Source organism: Nicotiana tomentosiformis, chromosome 3 (assembly GCF_000390325.3).
Source record: "Nicotiana tomentosiformis chromosome 3, ASM39032v3, whole genome shotgun sequence".
NCBI lineage: Eukaryota > Viridiplantae > Streptophyta > Magnoliopsida > Solanales > Solanaceae > Nicotiana > Nicotiana tomentosiformis.
This window is the reverse complement of record NC_090814.1, coordinates 42,228,137-42,248,643: the sequence shown is the minus strand read 5'-3', so window position 1 is coordinate 42,248,643 and position 20,507 is coordinate 42,228,137. Positions and strand designations below refer to the sequence as shown.

At 38.7% G+C, this 20,507-nt stretch overlaps 1 protein-coding gene and 1 long non-coding RNA gene across 2 annotated transcripts; one reads left to right on the top strand and one right to left on the bottom strand.

The window, feature by feature from the left end:
- The first annotated feature begins 4,078 nt into the window (after window positions 1–4,078).
- On the top strand, window positions 4,079–4,606 carry LOC138907700 (uncharacterized). The gene is made up of 2 exons (XM_070198305.1): window positions 4,079–4,314; window positions 4,417–4,606. The coding sequence occupies exons 1-2, from the start codon at window positions 4,079–4,081 to the stop codon at window positions 4,604–4,606; spliced, it is 426 nt and encodes a 141-aa protein (XP_070054406.1).
- An 8,042-nt stretch (window positions 4,607–12,648) lies between these two features.
- LOC104085056 (uncharacterized) lies at window positions 12,649–15,135 on the bottom strand. The gene is made up of 2 exons (XR_683756.3): window positions 14,412–15,135; window positions 12,649–13,213 (listed from the first exon to the last, which is right to left on the bottom strand). It is a non-coding gene; the product is annotated as an uncharacterized lncRNA (long non-coding RNA).
- Window positions 15,136–20,507: the final 5,372 nt, after the last annotated feature.

The window sequence follows — 20,507 nt, the reverse complement described above, 5'->3', positions numbered from 1 at the left end:
GTGCACGCATAGGGTACAGTTTAGAATTGAATTAGAGCGCCTTTAAGTAACAACTTCAACATAGTAATTGGGTAGCAGGAGATGATAGTCTGTGCCCATTGAATAATACGAGCAACCCCTTACCTTAAGGAAGTTGTGATGTATTATTTATGCTGCACGGGGTAATCCTTTAGGCTAAAAAACTTAGGACCCCTTTCTTTATATACTTGTTATTTACACTTAGTAACCTGACATAGACCAATGTAGTTGTATCCTTGTAATCATTAAAGATTTGTACCGATTCTCACGTGTTATGATAAGACTCTCCGGCTTCTATATTTCCCTTTATTTATTCGATCACCTAGCCTAATCACATAATCCACATGTTTAAAATTTGGCTGGGACCCATAATTGTGGACCTCGAAGAGTGCCTAACACCTTCTCTTTGAGGTAATTTGATCCCTTACCCGATCTTTGGTGACACGGACTAGTCAAACAGAGTTATTTGTAAATATGTTCCCTAACGCACCTTAAAAATTGTTAGGTGGCGACTTTTCTCTTTTAATACCTCCCTTTAAAAGAGTTGTCACATGTCGAAGACCGCTTTCGCGAGAAAACGGGGGGCGATAACATGGCGACTCTGCTGGGGATATACTTAGGCTTTTACCATAATGAATTTGACTTATGTGGATTATTTCCCTTATTTTCCTATATTTGATTAAATTGCTATGACATGTACATCCCTCCCCTTATTCTCCTTTATTTGTTTAAATTGCTATGACATGCACATCCCCCCCTTATTCTCTTTTATATGCTATGACATGTATGACGTCTCTCCATTTCCTCCATCGTGTCTAAGATTACTGTATCACGATTCTCCTGTCCCTATTTCCCTACTTGCTTCATTACGTCATCGCACATTTTCATGAGCTAAACTGATTTCTCTTTTTGTCTTTCTTTTCTTTTCTATTCTTTTCATGTTCACCTTTACTATGTTATTTACTGCTTTTATGTATTCTTATCATGAAAATACATGGCAACGGGTTACTATTTGTGCATAAAGCATGCTCCACATCATACTACACTCGTGTCTATTATCAACATAGCGGCGCTTGATGAGTGTCACCCTTTTAAATCGTAAAGGTTTATTTGCGGTAGACTAGTAGATCAGCGGTGCAGTCGACGGTCCCGTGCCTTTACCTCTCTAGTTGTCCACTTGAGAGTACCAGTCTATACCCTTCTAGAAACCACACTCCGATTTGAAATCTACATGCATCATGCTAAACCTAGTATGGATTGAGACATCATTGATGTAACAACCCACTTAGATAAAACCTTGTCCAAAGTCCGACGGGATTTTCACAATCCCAATGGACACTATCATATTATGTGTATCACTTGGAGAAAATATGCCAACATGTTGATCATTACTGCGTAAGTAGTCGAATATGGAGGGGGAAAGGGCTAACTTTTGTTTGTTTGCAGAAAATGAAGCATGAAATCCCCAGGTTCGGTATGGTCCAGAACATCCCACCTTTACTACTTGACTGTAGGAAAGATCTTACACCTTGCGATAAAAATCATGTGAGGAGAGTACTTAGTGACATGCCATCTTTGATGAACATTCGACCAAATAGGGAACTGATCGAGGCCTTTACTATGTTCTAGGATGAGAAAAGAGCTATTTTCTGATTCAAAAATATAGAAATGACTCCTCTCCTAGAAGAAATAGGGGGTTCCGCCAAGTTTCCATGGGATAGTCCAGGATTACTGGTGCCAGAAAATTGCACTCCCCGCAGTTTTATGAAAATGTTGGGTTTGAAGAAGAATGATGAACTGATCTGTCCAAAGAAGTCATACATCCCTTTTGAGTTTCTCTACAAGCGTTATGGGCATAGAAAATCATATCGCCTTCATCATGACGAACTAGCCATTACTTCCTTAGGACGGGTGCATCGCCGGGTTTATGTGTTCATTGTCTGCTTCTTGGGGTTGTTGATATTTCCGATGTAAGGAGGAAGGATTCATACTCGCTTAGCCATGGTCGCTAAGACCTTAATGGATAGCATCGAAGGACAAACTTACACTATTATCCCCATGATCATAGCTGAGATGTACCGTGCTCTGGATCAGTGCAAGCAGGGATTCAGGCACTTTGAGGGTTGTAATATATTGCTACAAGTTTGGCTGCTAGGACACTTTCAGAGGGGAGAGTACCGTCAAGAGCTTTTGCGGAGGCCACTGAATGACTACATAGCATAACCCAAAGAAAATAACGTTTATTCCAGACAGGTTTGCAAAGCCTGGAAATATTGTAGGTTGGGTGCGTTTCTTCAGCAATCTGTCAGACGAGCAGGTGCATTGGATGTTTGAATGGTTTCCTAGTAGTGAGTTCATCATTAGATCAAAAGGGACTACTCACTTGGTCCTGATCGGGCTGTGAGGCATCTGCCCTTACGCTTCTATAAGGGTAATGAGGCAAGCGGGAAGAAAACAAGTCATACCTCAGGTTTCCAACATGGTCCAGTACACGGCAAATTTCAAGGGAGATGTCATCCCATTTAAGTTCGAAGCATAACACATGTGGAACCAAAAGATCATCGTGGAAGGAGAAACCATTGAGCCAGACAGGTATCACACCGGCCATATGTACTACTATCTATCATTGTTAGAAGACAACTTAGCTAGGGATGTCAAACAAGGAGTCAATCTAAAGGATAGGATGATAGATGAAGTGGCTGAGGCACAGGTGAAGTACAAGAGGCTACGCAAAAGGGTGTTCGAATCTTAAGCTAAGCATCTGGAGCGACATAAGGCAAACATGGAGGCGATAAGGGAATGGAAAGAGATTGCCACTAAGTCGATGGAGAGATTAGAATACTTGGAGCAAGGACTGATGGAGCTAGAAGGGAAGATGAGGAATAGACTTTGGGATTGTTAGGGCATGGACTACGATGAAGGAGGAAAGCTGGCAAAAGCTTACTTATTGCTGGACATGCGCGATCTGGGGAACATGATTGATGGGGTCAAGAGAGCCAAGCATGGAGAAGGTCCTTTAGGGACTAAGTATATTAGGAGATGATGTTCTTTACTACTTTCTAGCTTAGATTAGATTTTGATGTAATAAGGCCTAATACCATTAGTGACTTCATTACTATTGTTGATTTAGTGAAAGTTTATTTTGGCTTATTTTCGCATTAATGAAATGAAGCAAAGTTGGCATCAATTTTCTCCAAGTCTATGTGTCGCTTAGTCTTACCTCAAGCACAATGAGGTCCCCCAAATTAGGACTCGAATTATTGCATGACTTTGTAAAACATGTATAAATATTGCGAACACTCTTTTATTTAACCTTACTGACTTGGTTACCTTTTGCTTTTTTCTTTCTTTTTGATTATTCCCATTCCCAAAGGTTGGTTCGTGCATACTGGCATCATCAACATACCACATTAGATCTAGAGGTCCTCCACCACCTCCTCCACCTAGCGACCCGAAAAGCAAAAGAAAGGGCAAAGGGAAAATGGATGATTTAAGTGGTATCCAAAAAGATAATGCTGTTGTGGCGGAAACTGTTGAAACTTTAGATGGTAGAGGCACTCCGGGGCAGAATGAGTTGGTCTTACGTTTGGAGCAGAAAATTATGGAACTACAGGGTGAGCTTGAGCAGGTCCAAAATCTGGCAAACCTTTCCCTTACTCTCAATATTCCCGACATCAACCTGCAAAACCCGACTACACATAACCAAACACCGCCACAAAACACACAAAACCAGAATCAACCACCCATAGCTCCAAATCATCTCGTACCACACCAATATCAGAATCCCACACCTCCCCATAACCTTAACCCACCACCAGTGCAAACCCCTCAACAACATCACCATCATCAAACTCAATACCCGCAAACCACTACTTATCACACTCACCAAAATGCACCGCAACCTACTCCCGATCCACAAAACTCAACCAACGACCACCCATATATCCAAGTTCTAGGAACTCATCAAAGTAATCCGATATATGTGAAAACCTTATCCCATACCCTGTATCAAACCCTATACATACCCAAACCGACTGAGAAGGACCTACTTATTAGAAACATGGCAGAGGAACTCAAGAAACTTATTGGGAGAGTCCAGAGTGTTAAAGGTGGGAAAGGAGTTGAAGGTCTGAATTATGAAGATCTGTGTATCCAGCCAGATGTTGAACTGCCAGAGGGTTACAAACCTCCAATGATCGAAATGTTCGATGGAACTGGTGATCCGAAGGTGCATCTAAGAACATACTGCAACAAGCTTGTAGGAGTAGGTAAGAATGAACAAATACGCATGAAGCTGTTCATGCGAAGTCTTACAGGAGACGCCTTGTCTTGGTATATCAGTCAAAACCCAAAGAAGTGGGTAAATTGGGTAAGTATGGCATCAAACTTCATGGACAGATTCAGGTTCAACACAGAAAATGCGCCACACATTTTCTATATTCAAAACCTCAAGAAGAAGCAGACAAAAACCTTTCGCGAGTATGCTACTCGTTGGAGATCAGAGGCCGCAAAGGTAAGGCCAACACTCGAAGAAGAACAAATGAACAAGTTCTTTGTTAGAGCTCAATATCTACAGTATTATGAATGATTGATGGTCATCGAGAATCACAAGTTCTCAGACATCATCAAGTTGGGAGAGAGAATAGAAGACCAACTATATGAGAGACTGAAGGCCACTGGTTACGTCACCCCTATTCCTGCTGTTGTTGTGGAAAATCCTTCCCAATGGATAAACCCCAACAAAACATGTGCTTATCATTCAGGCATGAAGGGTCATACAATTGAGGAATGCCGCACGTTGAAAGACAAGATTCAGATGTTGATCGACACTAAGGTTATACCAGCAAAGGAAGTTGCACCGAATGTCTACAATAACCCTCTCTCGGATCATAGAGGTGAGGGAGTGAACATGATAGAAACTGACAAGGAATGGGATCAGGAAGCGTCCATCGGACTCATTAAAGAGGGGGACACCCCTAAAACATCTCCGGTCACCCTCACGCCAGTTGTGGTACAAACCCAGGCGCCATTTGAAGTTGAGGTAGCTACACCCTTTACTGTAATGGTAGCTCCCATACCATCGTACAAGTCTGATGCCATCCCATGGGATTATGTTGCGGAAGCAAGAAGAAAGGGAAAAGCCAAAATGGAAGAAACAGGTGTCGCGCAAGGTATGCCTAGAACTGAAAGAGTTTACACACCTGAGAATCTGGGAGGAACAAACAAAGAAGCTGCACCTAAACCGCCTGTTGTTGAGACTGGCACTGATGACCTGTGGAGGAAGATACAAGCAAGGGAATACTCCATTGTTGACCACTTTAATAAGACTCCTACTCAGATATCCTTTTTTATCATTGTTTCAAAATTCAGACGCACACAAGAATGCCTTGATGAAAGTGTTGAGTGAAGCTTATGTACCCACCGACATCATTAGTGAAGAGATGGCTAACATGGTCGGGCAGGTACTGGAGAGTCACAAAATCACTTTCCATGAAGATGAATTATCTCCAGAAGGATTGAGTCACAACAAGGCGTTGCACATCACAGTGCAATTTGAGGACAAGTTCATTGCCAGGGTCCTAATAGATGGAGGTTCGAGTATGAACATATGTCCATTGACCACTCTGAAAAGATTAGGTAAGGGCCTGCACAGATACAAATGGGAAGCATGAATGTGAAGGCATTTGACGGATCTCAGAGAACCACTATTGGGGAAATCAACCTTGATCTACAGATGGATCCGACTTGGTTTGACGTTGAGTTCCAAGTGCTAGATATATCTGCTACTTATAACCTATTGTTGGAACGACCATGAATACATGCAGCTAGGGCAATGGCTTCTACTCTGCACCAAGCTATGAAGTTCGAATGGAATCATCAGGAGGTGATCATTCATGGAGACGGAAACAACCCTATCTACCCCAACCAGACCGTTCCAGTCATCGAAAACAGGAGGAAGTTGGGTGGAGAAACATATCACCGCATTGAGAGGGTAAACGCAATTGAAAAAGATTGATGGTGGAGCAAGAAGATAGAAAGCATATTGCTGTGGACAGGTTCCTAAAGGAATATGAGGACATTTTTGCATGGTCCTACGATGATATGACTGGGTTAAGCACATCCATAGTAGCTCACAAGCTACCCACCAGTCCTATGTGTTAACCGATAAAACAAAAGCTCAGGAAATTCAAGCCAGATATGAGTTTAAAGATAAAAGAGGAGGTCACCAAACAAATTAATGCCAAGGTTCTCTGAGTGGTCGAATACCCAACCCGGTTAGCCAATATTGTGCCGGTTCCAAAGAAAGATGGGAAAGTTAGAGTATGTGTCGATTACCGAGATCTGAATAGAGTAAGTCCTAACGATGATTTCCCATTGCTTAACATACACATACTAATCGACAACTGCGCTAAGCATGAACTCCAATCAACATCCTTTGTGGATTGCTTCGCAAGATATCATCAGATATGGATGGACGAAGAGGATGCTGGAAAGACCGCCTTTATCACACCATGGGGGTATATTGTTACAAAATAATATCGTTTGGTTTGAAGAATGCTGGGGCCACCTACATGAGATCCATGATGACTATCTTCCACGACATGATACACAGGGAAATAGAAGTGTACGTGGATGATGTTATCATCAAATCTAAAAGGAGTTCGGATCACATAGCAGACCTGAAGAAATTTTTCGATCGACTTCAAAAATACAATTTGAAGTTGAACCCTGAAAATGTGGCTTCAGAGTCCCTACTGGAAAGTTGTTAGGTTTCATTGTCAGCAGCCAAGGTATTGAGTTAGACCCGTCAAAAATCAAAGCTATCCAGGACTTGCTCACTTAGCAAGAACCCTCGACGCCTCTCCCTTAATCCCCTCTCCTGTTCCGTTGATAATGGGATTCCACCATTATTTTGCTTACCATATCTATGTTTCTCCGATACTGGTCATACGTTTATGGTATTACTTTGGTATTTGCCCAATTTTAGCAAATACCATCTTTATATCGGACTGGAATCAACCTCAATCTTGGAGATTTGGATAATATTCTGTCCATATACATGAAGAAAGGTTTGATTCTTCATACCAATTGGCTGATTTTTGAGCATTAAACCCTAACTAGTGTTTGGAGTTTGATTTCTTTCCTTTTCGGTTATTTTACTAATTGCATGCGATATTTTACTCTTTTTATTCGTGTTTACTTGATGTTTTTCCTTGTTTATTTGCTTGATTCAACACTATATAAACCCCCTTCCCAATTTCCCCTAGACACAGACTTTGAATCATAGAAAAATTACCACTACTCTCTTATTCTTATTCATCTTATACTACTTTGAGGCTCAATTTCTTGGCCGGCTGAAAGCCAAGGCCACCAGAATTCAATTATCGAACCTTTCTCAGTGTGAGCACTACCCAGGGGTCATTCAAAACCCTTGGGAACTCTGACGTACTAAAATTCCTAAGTTCTACTGTTCGTTTTGCTATTTGACATTGGAGTATTGCTGAAATTATTCTTCTTATTTACTTGTTCCTTAATCGGTAACTGGTAAGTACCTACGACCATTGCAATTCTATTCCTTTTCGTTTGAGTTCCTATTCTGCATATCTATATCTCTGAGATTTTTTGAATCAACACGCTATTGTATACTCTGAAGTTCTTCTTGAGGCTCTATGCTTTCTAGTAATCGAATTTGCCCATTTGTTGTCCTGATTCTGTTTTTCTTAAGTCTGTTTGCTCTAATGTGTAATGCCTATTATTGTTGCTTACTCTGAGTTTAGCTTCTTACTTTGTTCTGTACTTTTGTGATGAGACGAGTCATGTTCTAATTTTTGTTGAGTCATTCATGTATAACTTAATGTTTCACTAGAGTCAACTCCTGATCATGTTACTAGCCTAAACCTGCTTTCCCTACTACTTATAAACTAATGCATGTTCCCTGCTCTATCTTATATCTTTGTAATAATCTATACATATGTGCCAGACCTTGTTAAGTCATTCCTGCCCAACCTGCTGAGTTCCTGATGTTGTACTGGTTAGCTAAGGCCTGTTTCCATGCTATTTAAGTTCTAATGTATGCTTGGAATTATGCAATCATGTGCTCTTCAACACTATTTGAGACCTAAGGAATCCTCATAACTAGTCTCTCCTCCCAAATTGGCCGACTAGTATCATGTTCAATACTATCCTATCTTGCTTCTGAGAATCGACATGTTTATTATATTATGATTAATGTTCAGCATGCTAGGGTCTTTCCCATGTTCCATTAAGCAATTGCTTGAATGTGAGTTGGTTCTGTTACTTTGTTCCTTGGGGGTTTCATGATGAGCATTTTCATGTGTTGACTGTGCTTTGTTTGCCTCTAGCTTGAATCTTTTAGACCTTCATCTTAGGTTCCCTAGGTTGACTATGAGTCATGCTTCGTTATTGAAACTCTTAGAAATGGTTTACTATCCTACGTAGTCAATTGGGTCACTCTTAAACTTTGTCGCTAGAACTACGATCACAAACTTTCCTTGTGTGCTTCCCAATCTAGCCCGATCATGTTTATATGTCTTAGCTAGAGCTGTTGTTAGCCACAACTCTAAGAACTAAGTGTTTAAGTTGTTTATTTAATTCTATGAATATTTTGTCGCCTGTATGGCTGATTTGAGTAAGTAAGGTTATTCGTTAGGCCTATTGTTGGGCCATACATGTTGGGTTTGAGTATGAAACTCAAGTTGCTTTGGTAAGCGGTGTATGGGTTTGCTGTTGTGCAATGATTAAGACCATTGAAGGACAGGGGACATCCCTGGGTTGTTCTGCATTGGGCCTGTGTTTGGTCTATTGGGTTTTTGGTTGTTTCATTCTTTAACCAGTCATATTTAGGTTTATAATATGTCATTTGGGCCTGTAATAATTTGTAATAACGAATAATGGGGAGATTAATGAAAGGGGGGGTATTCTAATATTCGCATGAAAAGATAGAAAACATGTCTATAGCATTTACATGCTTTATGTGCTACTTTGTTTAAACTTGCTTTGTTTCTGCATATCAGTAGAAATCATGGATATAGGAATCACGCACATCGCACTTGCACACTGTCCAAACACGTTAGTTCAAGTATTTACCATACTCGATTCTATGTTACTAGTGTGCATTCAGACAGCATGCCTATAGGATGTATGACATATGCTTTTTGTCAACCTAGATACCATGCATATAGGACTTCAAATAATCAATTGGTCGATTGCTTCTATTACTTTTAGTGTACTACCCATCTAGATGCCATGACTATAGGACACCACTCTTTTAATCAACTACTCCTATTTGTTTTCATTACACTGCCTCGCCTAGATGACATGCCTATAAGAGTAAAACGTTATAAAATCAAGTCTGATTGTCAATGGTTAGAAATCCTACCTATAGGATGTTGTCACTCGCTTAAAATTTTTTTTATGAGATCAACGTTGTTAATACCAGACTTTCAAGGTTGTTTCATTGCCTAAGTTATCAACTATTAGAAATCCTGCCTATAGGATACTATCACCTTCTTGAGACACACATCTGTAAAATCAGCACTGGTAATTCATAATTCTGGGATCGTTTCATTGCGCAAACAATTAGAAATTATGCTTATAGGATTTACAATGCCTGTAGTCTGCCTAAGCATTAGTCTAAAAATTGCAGTACTGCCTGCATGATACCAGAAATCAGAATCATATAGAAATCATGCCCATAGGACTTAACGACTCAAATGCGTCTTAATCTTTACATTGTCTACTGTGTAGCCTGGAACTTGTTTGCATGCTTTGTTGTTACATATGGAGGCTAACATGAGACACTCTTTGCTATTATGTGCAGTCCTACTTGTTTTGAATGCATGAGTAGTTTCATTATTTTGAGCAACCTAGGTAAAGTGTATAACCACCCAAATAGAGGTCCAAAGTATCCTGGACCGCATGTATGGGACATGTAGTGCACGCATATGGTACGATTTAGAATTGAATTAGAGCGCCTTTAAGTAACAACTTCAACATAGTAATTGGGTAGCAGGAGATGATAGTTTGTGCCCGCTGAATAATATGAGCAGCCCCCTACCTTAAGGGAGTTGCGAAGTATTATTTATATTGCACGGGGTGATCCTTTAGGCTAAAAAACTCAGGAACCCCCTTTCTTTATATACTTATTATTTACACTTAGTCACCTAACATAGACCAATGTAGTTGTATCCTTGTAATCATTAAAGATTTGTACCAATTCTCATATGTTATGATAAGACTCTTCGGCTTCTATATTTCCCTTTGTTTATTCGATCACCTAGCCTAATCACATAATCCACATAGTTTAAAATTCGGCCGGGACCCACAGTTGTGGACCTCGAAGAGTGCCTAACACCTTCTCTTTGAGATAATTTGAGACCTTACCCGATCTTTGGTGACACAGACTAGTCAAATAGAGTTATTTGCAAATAGGTGCCCTAACACACCTTAAAAATTATTAGGTGGCGACTCTTCTCTTTTAATACCTCCCTTTAAAAGAGTTGTCACATGTCGAAGACCGCTTTCACGAGAAAACGGTACACGACAGTCGGACCACATATGGTTGAGTATATTATAGGTATCAGGATTGGTATGCTCAGGCCTTAGGGCGCCAGATGCCTGCCACACCCCCAAGGTTGGGATGTGACAAACTTGGTATATGAGAAGGTCTATCCTAGGGATGTCTACAAGACGTGTCTAGTAGAGTTTTTTATGGGTGTGTTGTGCGCCACACTTATAAACAGGAGGCTGCATGGCATTTAGGATGGTTACTTTTCCTTCATTTTCTAGATCATGCGATAGAAGCGAGTCATAAGGAATGAAAATTTTAACCTTAATCATTGTTTGTCTTATAGATGAGAGATGACATCCACTGGAAGGACTATCGGTGATCCAAGGGTTGTGACAGAGATGGAGGTGGGAGTAAGTTTCTCCATTGAGACAGACTTGTCTGAGGTTATGTCCTTTATTGAGACGGATAGACCCATCAGATAATATGCCCTCTATCGAGACAGATGCGTCTGAGATATGAGATGAGTCACGACTACGGGAGTCTCCAACCCCGATGGTATTAGATGAGCCAGGAAGATCTCTAGTATCACCAATTTTCCCTGTGGCCCCAATTGAGCGAGAAGTAAGGAGGGCAGCACAAGTGTTAACTAGATCAGTTGATCCCCAAACCCCATACTATGATTGCTCACCCGAGGACGTGGGGTGTTATGAGGAATAGAGAAGTCCATGGTCTTGGCAGTCAGTTAACCATGCCTTGCCAGCATCCAAAAAATAAGATCCAGATGAGGGTATTGGTCGGACCATGAGGGTCAAAATAGTGGGTACTTTCATAGGATTCCCAAGATGCGACAAACAGCAAGTAGAAGGACAACAAGTTGGAGGACTTTCCCCGTTTATGTAATGACTCGGCCGGTCATTTTGAGCGTACTAGCCTCGATCCCCTATTTACTGCTTCCTCCATATCTTTTTCTGCTTATGTGACTTGCCGCGAGGTTTTGTTGTGGTTTCTAAGTGATTTGGGATACTTAGTCCCTAAAATGGAAGCTTAAGTCTTAGGATTTTGACCGTAGTTGTAACTATGTGAAGACGACTCTGGAATGGTGTTTCGTCAGTTTCGTTAGCTCCATTGGGTGATTTTGGACTTAGGAGCATGTCCGGAATGTGAATTGGAGGTATGTAGCTGATTTAGGCTTGAAATGGCGAAAGTCGAATTTTTGGGAAGTTTGACCGGAAGTGGACTTTTTGATATCGGAGTCGGATTCCGATTCCGGAAGTTGGAGTAGGTCCATAATGTCGAATATGACTTGTGTGGAAAATTTGAGGTCAATCGGATGTGGTTTGATAGGTTTCGACATCAGTTGTGGAAGTTTGAAACTTTGAAGTTCATTAGGCTTGAATCGATGTATAATACGTGTTTTTAGCGTTGTTTGATTTGATTTAAAGGATCGACTAAGTTCGTATGGTATTTTAGGACTTGTTGGTATGTTTGGTTGAGGTCCCGGGGGCCTCGGGTTGATTTTGGGTGATTAACGGATCAAATCGGGAGTTGGAGGGATTGCTAAAGTTTTCCTGGTTCCTGGTGTTTTCACACCTACGGTGGGGAGACCGCAGGTGCAGAATCGTACGTGCGTAGAGGCAAGCACAGAAGCGGATTGGAATGTTTGGGCAGGGGTCGCGGGCACAAAGCTAGCATTGAAGACGTACCTGCGTTCCAGTTACAACTACCCCTTGTTCATGATAGCCCTAGACTTATGAAAAATCTGTTTATGTATATTCAGACAGATGATGTATTTATTTCATACTAGCTTTGTAAACTCTAAATCTTAGAAGCTCATGATTTATACTGCCAGTCCTTGGGGAGTTGTATAAAATTCAGTCATCTCATCTTTGATTCACTTCAGTGTTATTATATTATGTTATTTTGTTAATTGACTTATCTAGCGGGTTGGGTTAGGTGTCATCACGACAGTTTGAATTTTGGATCGTGACATTACACCAATGACCACGGTTGATAGTAACAGTTAAACTGTAGCATATGCAATCACTTACACTTCCCTATGCCATTCTTCAAAAATATTCACAAACAAGGAAAGCAATAGGAAACAAAAGTAGACTCGCATTAGAAAGAAAACAGGAACCAAAAGTAGATTCGCACAACAAAGAAAAGAAGAGAGAAACCAAATGTGGGGTTGAAAGAAGAAAGAAACCAAACGCGCGTCATTATCTTTGTGAGGTAAAACTTTAAAAAGTGTGACAGAGGTTCTAGTGGTGGATCTGTATTTTTTTTCTTCCTTCCAACTACAGGCACATCCTTCTCATCCATGTCAGTCTACCTTATGCACACTATTTCTGCACTAAAATCCCCCCCTGCTCTCACCATATCTATTGCCTTATTCAATATATTACCACCACTGTAAACATTGCTAGAATATCATTCATGACATTCATAGAGAGATAGCTATATCTATTTAAACTTATGGCCAAATATTAGTGCAGTTCCCTTTTGCTTTTCGGGGCATGTACTATCCTCCTTTTTCCCTGTTTCAGGAATGACTAAAATACACATCTAACAATATAATGGATAGATGCCAAATTTAACAGGCTCAATGAGGCCAAGAAATTTTGTCACACGTGTTGCCCTCATAGTGTGTATTTAATGCAGACCCTGCATTACAAAAACAAAGAAAAGCAAAGGTCTGAAATTGAGTAACCATTATCAATCTTCCTAGAGTTCAGCCTTGTCTAAAATGTCAATGTTAGGTAATTTTCAAACTAAGCCACAAATTTGACCTTGACCAAAGCCAAGATTCCATGTCCAAAGGATTCTGGAGGCAGGACTTTGGCATCATCGATCATGTTCTAAAATTGCATCAAGAGTAAAATTCATATTATGTTATAACTAACAGCTAGCACATCTAAAATTTGCCAGCTTTATTTATCACCTGAAATGCAATTTTTAGTTAATAATTCCACGTATCCTTTTTAAATAACCTTCTAGGATTCTCAAAGCAATTCTGAAAGTACATTTATACTTGTTCGGGAATATTTTGCTTACTCCTTGAAAGTTTCTCAACTTCATGGTAGATCGACTTCTTGCGATCATTATGTCAGTACAGAAACTCAGTTGAAACTTCAACATGAGGGCACACACTTGGCAATTTTAGATATTTACTGTACTACAAGTGAACGAAATATTGCAGCGGATACAAAAAGGATACTATATTAACTCTTGAGATGTCATTCAAGTAATTCCTGAAAACGTTTTACAGAAAACTTTCTTGACATATATTAATGGCTATGAGTATACCCATTTGTAAACTCTTCTGCTTGAAATCTTTGTCGATTAAGCTAAAATTCGATACACACAGTATTTAGAGATTAAGCAGTTATTTTTTGTCAGCAAACCTTGTATGCTACAGCTTTCTGCTGGATAAATAGACTCGTAGAGACTATCAGGTAATGCTACATAGTCAAATCATCAAAGTATAGTTTCGTGCTTCAAATACTACTTACTTTGAGGTATCAGGTCTAGTGCAAACTTGATCTCTGAATGGATGCCCCAAAAAAAAAAAGTTAACTCCTAATTACTACTTCCTGGTAGAGGAAAGCCCAACATTTTGACATCACTCTACTAATCGAAAGGGGAAAAAACTCAATACTTTAACAAAGGCAAAATCAACTCCTGGAGTTTGATCAGCAAAGATTTAAAAAATTTTCCATTATACTCAAGCACATAAGACTCTACAAATTGCAGTAATCATAGAAGAAGTAACCACACAGACATCGGCGGAAACATAGTTAACCCAACAAAGGACCCAAATAATTGTCAATTTGAACAGTGTATAAAATTTTTTAGCACTCACCTGGCAAGAGAAGCAACTGAGAAAATTGAGTAGATCGGAAAATGACACAGAAAAAATAGAGACCACGGTGGAGAGAAGATGACCAGATGATTATGACTTCTTATACGACCCAATTGACCATATGAATTCACAGGTGTTGGGCTTTTGTATAAGATGGGGGTGCTAATAGAAAATATGGACAAAAATGAAATAAAGTAAACTTCTATGGGTGTTTTCGGAAATTCACTTGAACCGGAAGCTCCTCTCGGTTCTCGCTATTAATAGTAGTAAAATTCCTAAGGATTCACCCCTAAATCTAGGATGTTATGTGTAGAAATAGAGTTTCTGGAAAGTAACTTAAGATAACTAATTTTGGAGATTTAGACCTCGATTTGAGTTAGATATCGAAACTAATTATATATATGAACTCGTTGAAGTATGGGTAAGTGGGATTTCGTCTTGATTTCGGATTTTGACCAAGTAGGCACGAGTTGACTTTTTGTTGACCTTTTCAAATATGATAATGATAGAACTTTTTAGTATTATGAGGGTTGCTTAAGATTGTTTTCACTTATTTGAGTATTATTTGACTAGATCCGAGTTGTTTGGAGGCTTGTCTTAAAGGAAAAGTGGCATTGGATTGTTGAACATGTTCCGGAAAGAGGTCAGTATCGTATTTAACCTTGACTTGAGGGAATTAGGTTATAAATTTTTACTTGCTATATGCTAAATGTGTTGGGGATGATGTATTCATACACAGCAACATCAACGTCCAAAATCTGCACGCAAGGTGCAGAAGTGTAGTATGAGTACAACCGACCCCATGTACTCAATAAGTAACAAACCTAACCTTAGGTTGAAAGTAGTGACGAGTTGGAATAAAGGTCAGAGTCCAACTCCAATAACCAGCAACAGTTCATAACAATATAAAAAAGATGATACAAGAAATAACTCAATAAATAAATGCTCAGCTCGTATACAATTCTGGAAAATAAATATTTTCTTTTCAAGTATAACAGTAAAACTCAAATCTTTTGCTGAAATCACCAAAAATATGAGTAAGTCTGAAATCTGTGATTTTTCTCAAAAACTTTAACGACAAATAAGAAATTCCATTATCATATGGCATGAGGAAAAATACTTTTCTATGCCTACATATCAAGTATGTGTGTCTAATGCAATGCAACACACTGATGAACTCATGTACTCACACTCTCAGAGTACTCAATCTCATCGTCTCGCATTTCCACTTATCACGCTCAATATTCAGCACACTCAGCCACTCGGCACTGTACAGGGCAGATCCAACCCCAAATATAAATGACAACTCGCGCGCAGTCACTAAGTACTGTATATTATCAATCCAGCACAGGGAAGATCTATCCCAACTATATTTATATATGATAACTGACATGCAGTCACTCACTACTGTATATGGCCAATCCAGCCGAGGGAAGATCCATCCCTCAAAATAAATAATTAGGCAAGATCCATCCCTCAATATAAATAATTAGGCAAGATCCATGCCTAGGGAAGATCCATCCCTCAATATAATATCAACTGTGCACACTGTGGGTGTGCAGACTCTGGATGGGCTTATTCAGCCCAAGCGCTATAATAAGCCAAATTCAAGCATAAATCTATACATGATACGACGTGCAGCCCGATCGCCTAAATATCACTCACAATCAGGCCCTCAGCCTCACTCAGTCATCAATATCTCCAGCCTATCGGGCATACAATGTCATAAAACTGGCCTAAAATGATGATATGATGTATCAATAAATAGCAACAGAGATTGAGATATGATACGCAATGAATGAACATGACTGAGTACGAAATTATAATTTAAACATATAATTCGACTGCAGAAATGACCTCAGTGGGTCCCAATAATACCAGCATTTACCTAAGCATGATTTCTAATATGAGTCCCAACTCAGTTTCTCTAACACATGAAAAATACATGAAAAATATAAGTCAATTGGCTACACAGCTCTACAGAATCGATCGAGTCTCAATTTCTACGGTGCATGCCCACACGCCCGTCACCTAGCATGTGCGTCCCCTCCAAATAAATCACATAATATGTATAATCAGGGTTCATTCCCTCAACTCCAAGTTTAGAAGTGTTACTTACCTCGAACAAGCCAAATCCAATACCGAGCAAGTCAAGCGATTCTCCAAAAATACCATCCCGCGCGCACCGACCTCTGAACGACTCGAAACTAGCCAAAAGCAACTCAAATACGTTAATTACTGCCTAAGAAAACAATTCCACATGATAAAGGTCGAATCCTTAATCAAAATCCCAAAATCGGCCCTAAAGTCAAACCCGGGCCCAAAATCGGTCCTAAAGTCAAACCTGGGCCCGCATCTCTGAACTCGATGAAACTTATAAAATCCTACAACTCATTCAATTACGAGTCCAACCATACTAGTTTCACTCAAATCCGACTCCGAATCGATGTACAAAACTCGAAAATTCACTTTATGAAGTTTTAGACAAAACTCTCAATTTCCTCTTTAAAATTCATCAACCAATTGCCAAAAATGAAGATAGATTCACAAAATATAATCTAAACCGAGTGTAGAATACATACCCCAATTTATATGGTGAATATTGCCTAAAGAATTGCCCAAATCCGAGCTCCCCAACTCAAAATATGACCAAATGAACAAACCCTCGATATTAAATATTTTTGCCCAGTTATTCTGCCTCGTTTCATGTGCCAAACTATCCTGAAACTCGCTTTTGGTGCCTCCAATGGATTTCTTGTTATATTTCAGTCAAGTTAGGAATTTGAATCACTTCATTTGACTTTATAATGAAGGAGATATGTTGGTTTCAATATTTGGAAATAGTGCATATTTTTAAATACGAATTTATTGGCAATTTCGTAGTTACTTTAGAAAAATCTGGCAGCCCAATTCTTAGTAAAATGACCATAAATTTCTCATACGATGTCGAAAGTTGATGATTCCAGTTGTTATATTTCCAAAATTACGATACGGATCTAATACTTCAATCAAAATAGAAATTGGAGTGCATTTGCTTAATGTGGTACCATTTATGCTTGAAGAAACAACGTCGAAACATCAAAAACGAGTGCAAACACAACCCAAACCTATCCGAAACACACCTGAGCCCCTCGGGGCCCCGTCCGAACATACCAACAAGTCCCATAATATAACATAAAATTGCTCGAGGCCTCAAATCACGCAAAACAATATCAAAATGAATCGCACCTCAAATCAAACTTAATGAACTTTTGAACTTTCAACTTCCAAAACTCATGCCGAAATATATCAAATCAACTCGGAATGAACTCAACTTTTGCACACAAGTCCCAAATGACACAACGAAGCTATTCCAATCTCTAAAACCATAATTCGAATCCGATATCTTCAAAGTCAACTCTCGGTCAAACTTATGAACTTTCCAAACCTTCAAATTTTCAACTTTCGCCAATTAGCGCCGAAACCTTTTTGAAATATCCAAATACAAACCCGGGTATACACCCAAGTCCAAAATTACCATCCGGACCTAACGGAACCATCAAAACTCCAATCTGAGGTCAAATACTAAAAAATCAAACTTGGTCAACTCTTCCAACTCTAAAGCTTCAATCATGAAATTCATTCTTCCAAATCAATTCCGAGTAACCTGAAAACCAAAATCGATAATTTACACAAGTCATAGTACATCATACGATACTGCTCAAGACTTCAAATAGCTGAACGAAATGCATATGCTCAAAACGACCGGTCAGGTCGTTACATGTAGTGTGCTTCAAATGTGTAAATATAAAGTGCTCAAGAATAGTGTTAATTGTTGGTTGTTCGAGGACGAGCAAGAGCTTAAGTCTCGGGTGGTGATGTTTGGCTAAAGTTTTATGTTTTTGCATGTAATTTTTCTTGCATTATGCCTTGATCTTGTTAACTTTGGTGTGAATATTTGTGATTCGAGCTTAATAATGGTATTTTTATGTGTAGGAATTAATTGGAAGTGATTTGGGGAGTTCGTATGCAAATTGACGTAAAAAAAGTGAAGAATTTGGAGAAAGTATAAGTTGGTGCCCAGGTTGGTGCCAGACACCAATCAAAACGCCGTTGACAGCATGATAAAATATTCACTGTCCAGGTTGGCGCTAGGCACCAACCAAAATGCCATTGGCAGAAGACCAAAATGTTTGATGTCCAGGTTGGCGCCAGGCACCAAGCATGACGCCAAAGGGTTGATTTTATCCTAATTCAGCTAGGACTTGGGGATTTCAACCCTACACGTCCCCAACATATATAAAAAGGGTTCTAAACCTATTTTGAGGGATTGGACATTATTTGGAGGCACGAACATCAAACAAGCTTTGGAGGAGAAAATCATCGAGTTCTTCATTCCTTCATCTTTTCTTTGTAATTTGTTTATGCAAAATACTTGGAAAAATATTACTACGAATATGAGTGGCTAAGCACTCTAGTTTCTAGGGTTGTGGTTGACATGATTATTAATGTTTACTAACTACATCTTCGTTAATGCGGATTATCATCTTGTGGTTGTTTCTTTAACTCTAGTTTTAACTTGTGACTTGTTGTAGCTACCATTTCACCCTACTATCTATGCTATGTATGGAAAAGCCATGTTTAGATTAGAGTAGAATTAAAGAGAGCTTGTTTCTGAACCCGTGGCTCGGAAAATGATTTCGCGGTTAGGATAGGAATATACCTAACAGTTTTGCTTAGTTGAATACCGTATTATATTTGTTCATGATAGACTCAATGCCATAGGAATATAGGATTGATATATTGTGGATAGGCGAATAGTATTATGGGACCATGCTATTTATATTAAAGATCTGGTCAATTAGCAACCATAGATAATCTGGATTAACGAGTGTGATTATTGAACTTAATAGGATTGATAAATGAACCACAACACTGAAATCTTCATTTTCTCTGATTAAAATCTCATCATACACATTTGCATTCTTGATAAATTAGCCGTTACTTGTTTAATTTCCGCAATAGTAGATTAATAGAAAAATAACACTCTTGATTATCTTGGACTTTAAATTGATTTTAGTTTGATTAGTTAACAATTACTCTAAGTCTCTGTGGGTTCGACATCTACCTTTCGAGTCACTTTAATATTTGACGGCCACGTATACTTGCGTGCACTTGGGAACCAACAATTTTCGTATGAAATGAGTGCCCATTAATTTAGATAAACTTCATTAAAATAATTATTTTTCTAGAAGGTAATAAATTTAACGGTTCACTTTTGAAAAAATAAATACGAAAAATGTATCTCTCAATAGGCAGTTCTTCTTTACTTGAGAATGAGTAATAATTCATTAGTAGAACTGTAAATTCTTTTGTGTATATGTTATGAGTGTAACGTTCGGTATATACCAATATTCTTCCTTTACCTCCTTTACATTTATCTGTCTCCTAGAAATTATTTTAAAAATCGAATCCCGATTCCTATTTAAACAACTTAGTCCAGTTAGGAAAAAGGACTTTTCATTTGGGTTTGTATTGAGAAAAAAGTTTCTAAAAGCAGAACTACAGTGTGGAATCAACCAAGTAATACCAACTAAAGAATTATAGGATGCATTGCAACACCTTCTTGAACACAAATGGATCATACACAATAACTGAACAAGGTCGTCTTAGCCTCCATTTCATTTTATATAACAGTGTTTGATTTCACGTAATTCAAAAATAAAAATAAAAGACTTGACAAAACTTGTGATATTAAGAGTGATGTGAGATTTTTCTGATTGTAAGAGGATTTCACGATTAAAAGTAAAATAAAAAGTTAAAAATTAAAAAGAAAATCTAAAATAAAGATATCATACTATTTTGAAATAAAATATAAACAAAATTGTCAAAGGAGGTAAATATTAGAAAAGTGCTACTCCCTTTGTCCCTACTGCTACTTGTAGTCCGTTTTCAAAAAGAATATCATACTTTCTTATTAGAAATAATTTAACTTTAAGAATATTTACCCTAAAAACGGATAACAATTAAATTTGTAAGTGGTTTTAAGGATATGTGAATTTATTCAATATAAATGGTAAAGATTGCTAGACTAAACAGGCAAGAGATGTAATAAAT

Excerpts from the sequence above, each read along its gene's own strand:
- LOC138907700 (XM_070198305.1), top strand. The coding sequence starts at position 4,079 with ATGGCAGAGGAACTCAAGAAACTTATTGGGAGAGTCCAGAGTGTTAAA. Across the intron at positions 4,315-4,416 it reads GAACAAATACGCATGAAGCT|ATTCAGGTTCAACACAGAAA; the intron begins GTTCATGCGAAG and ends CTTCATGGACAG.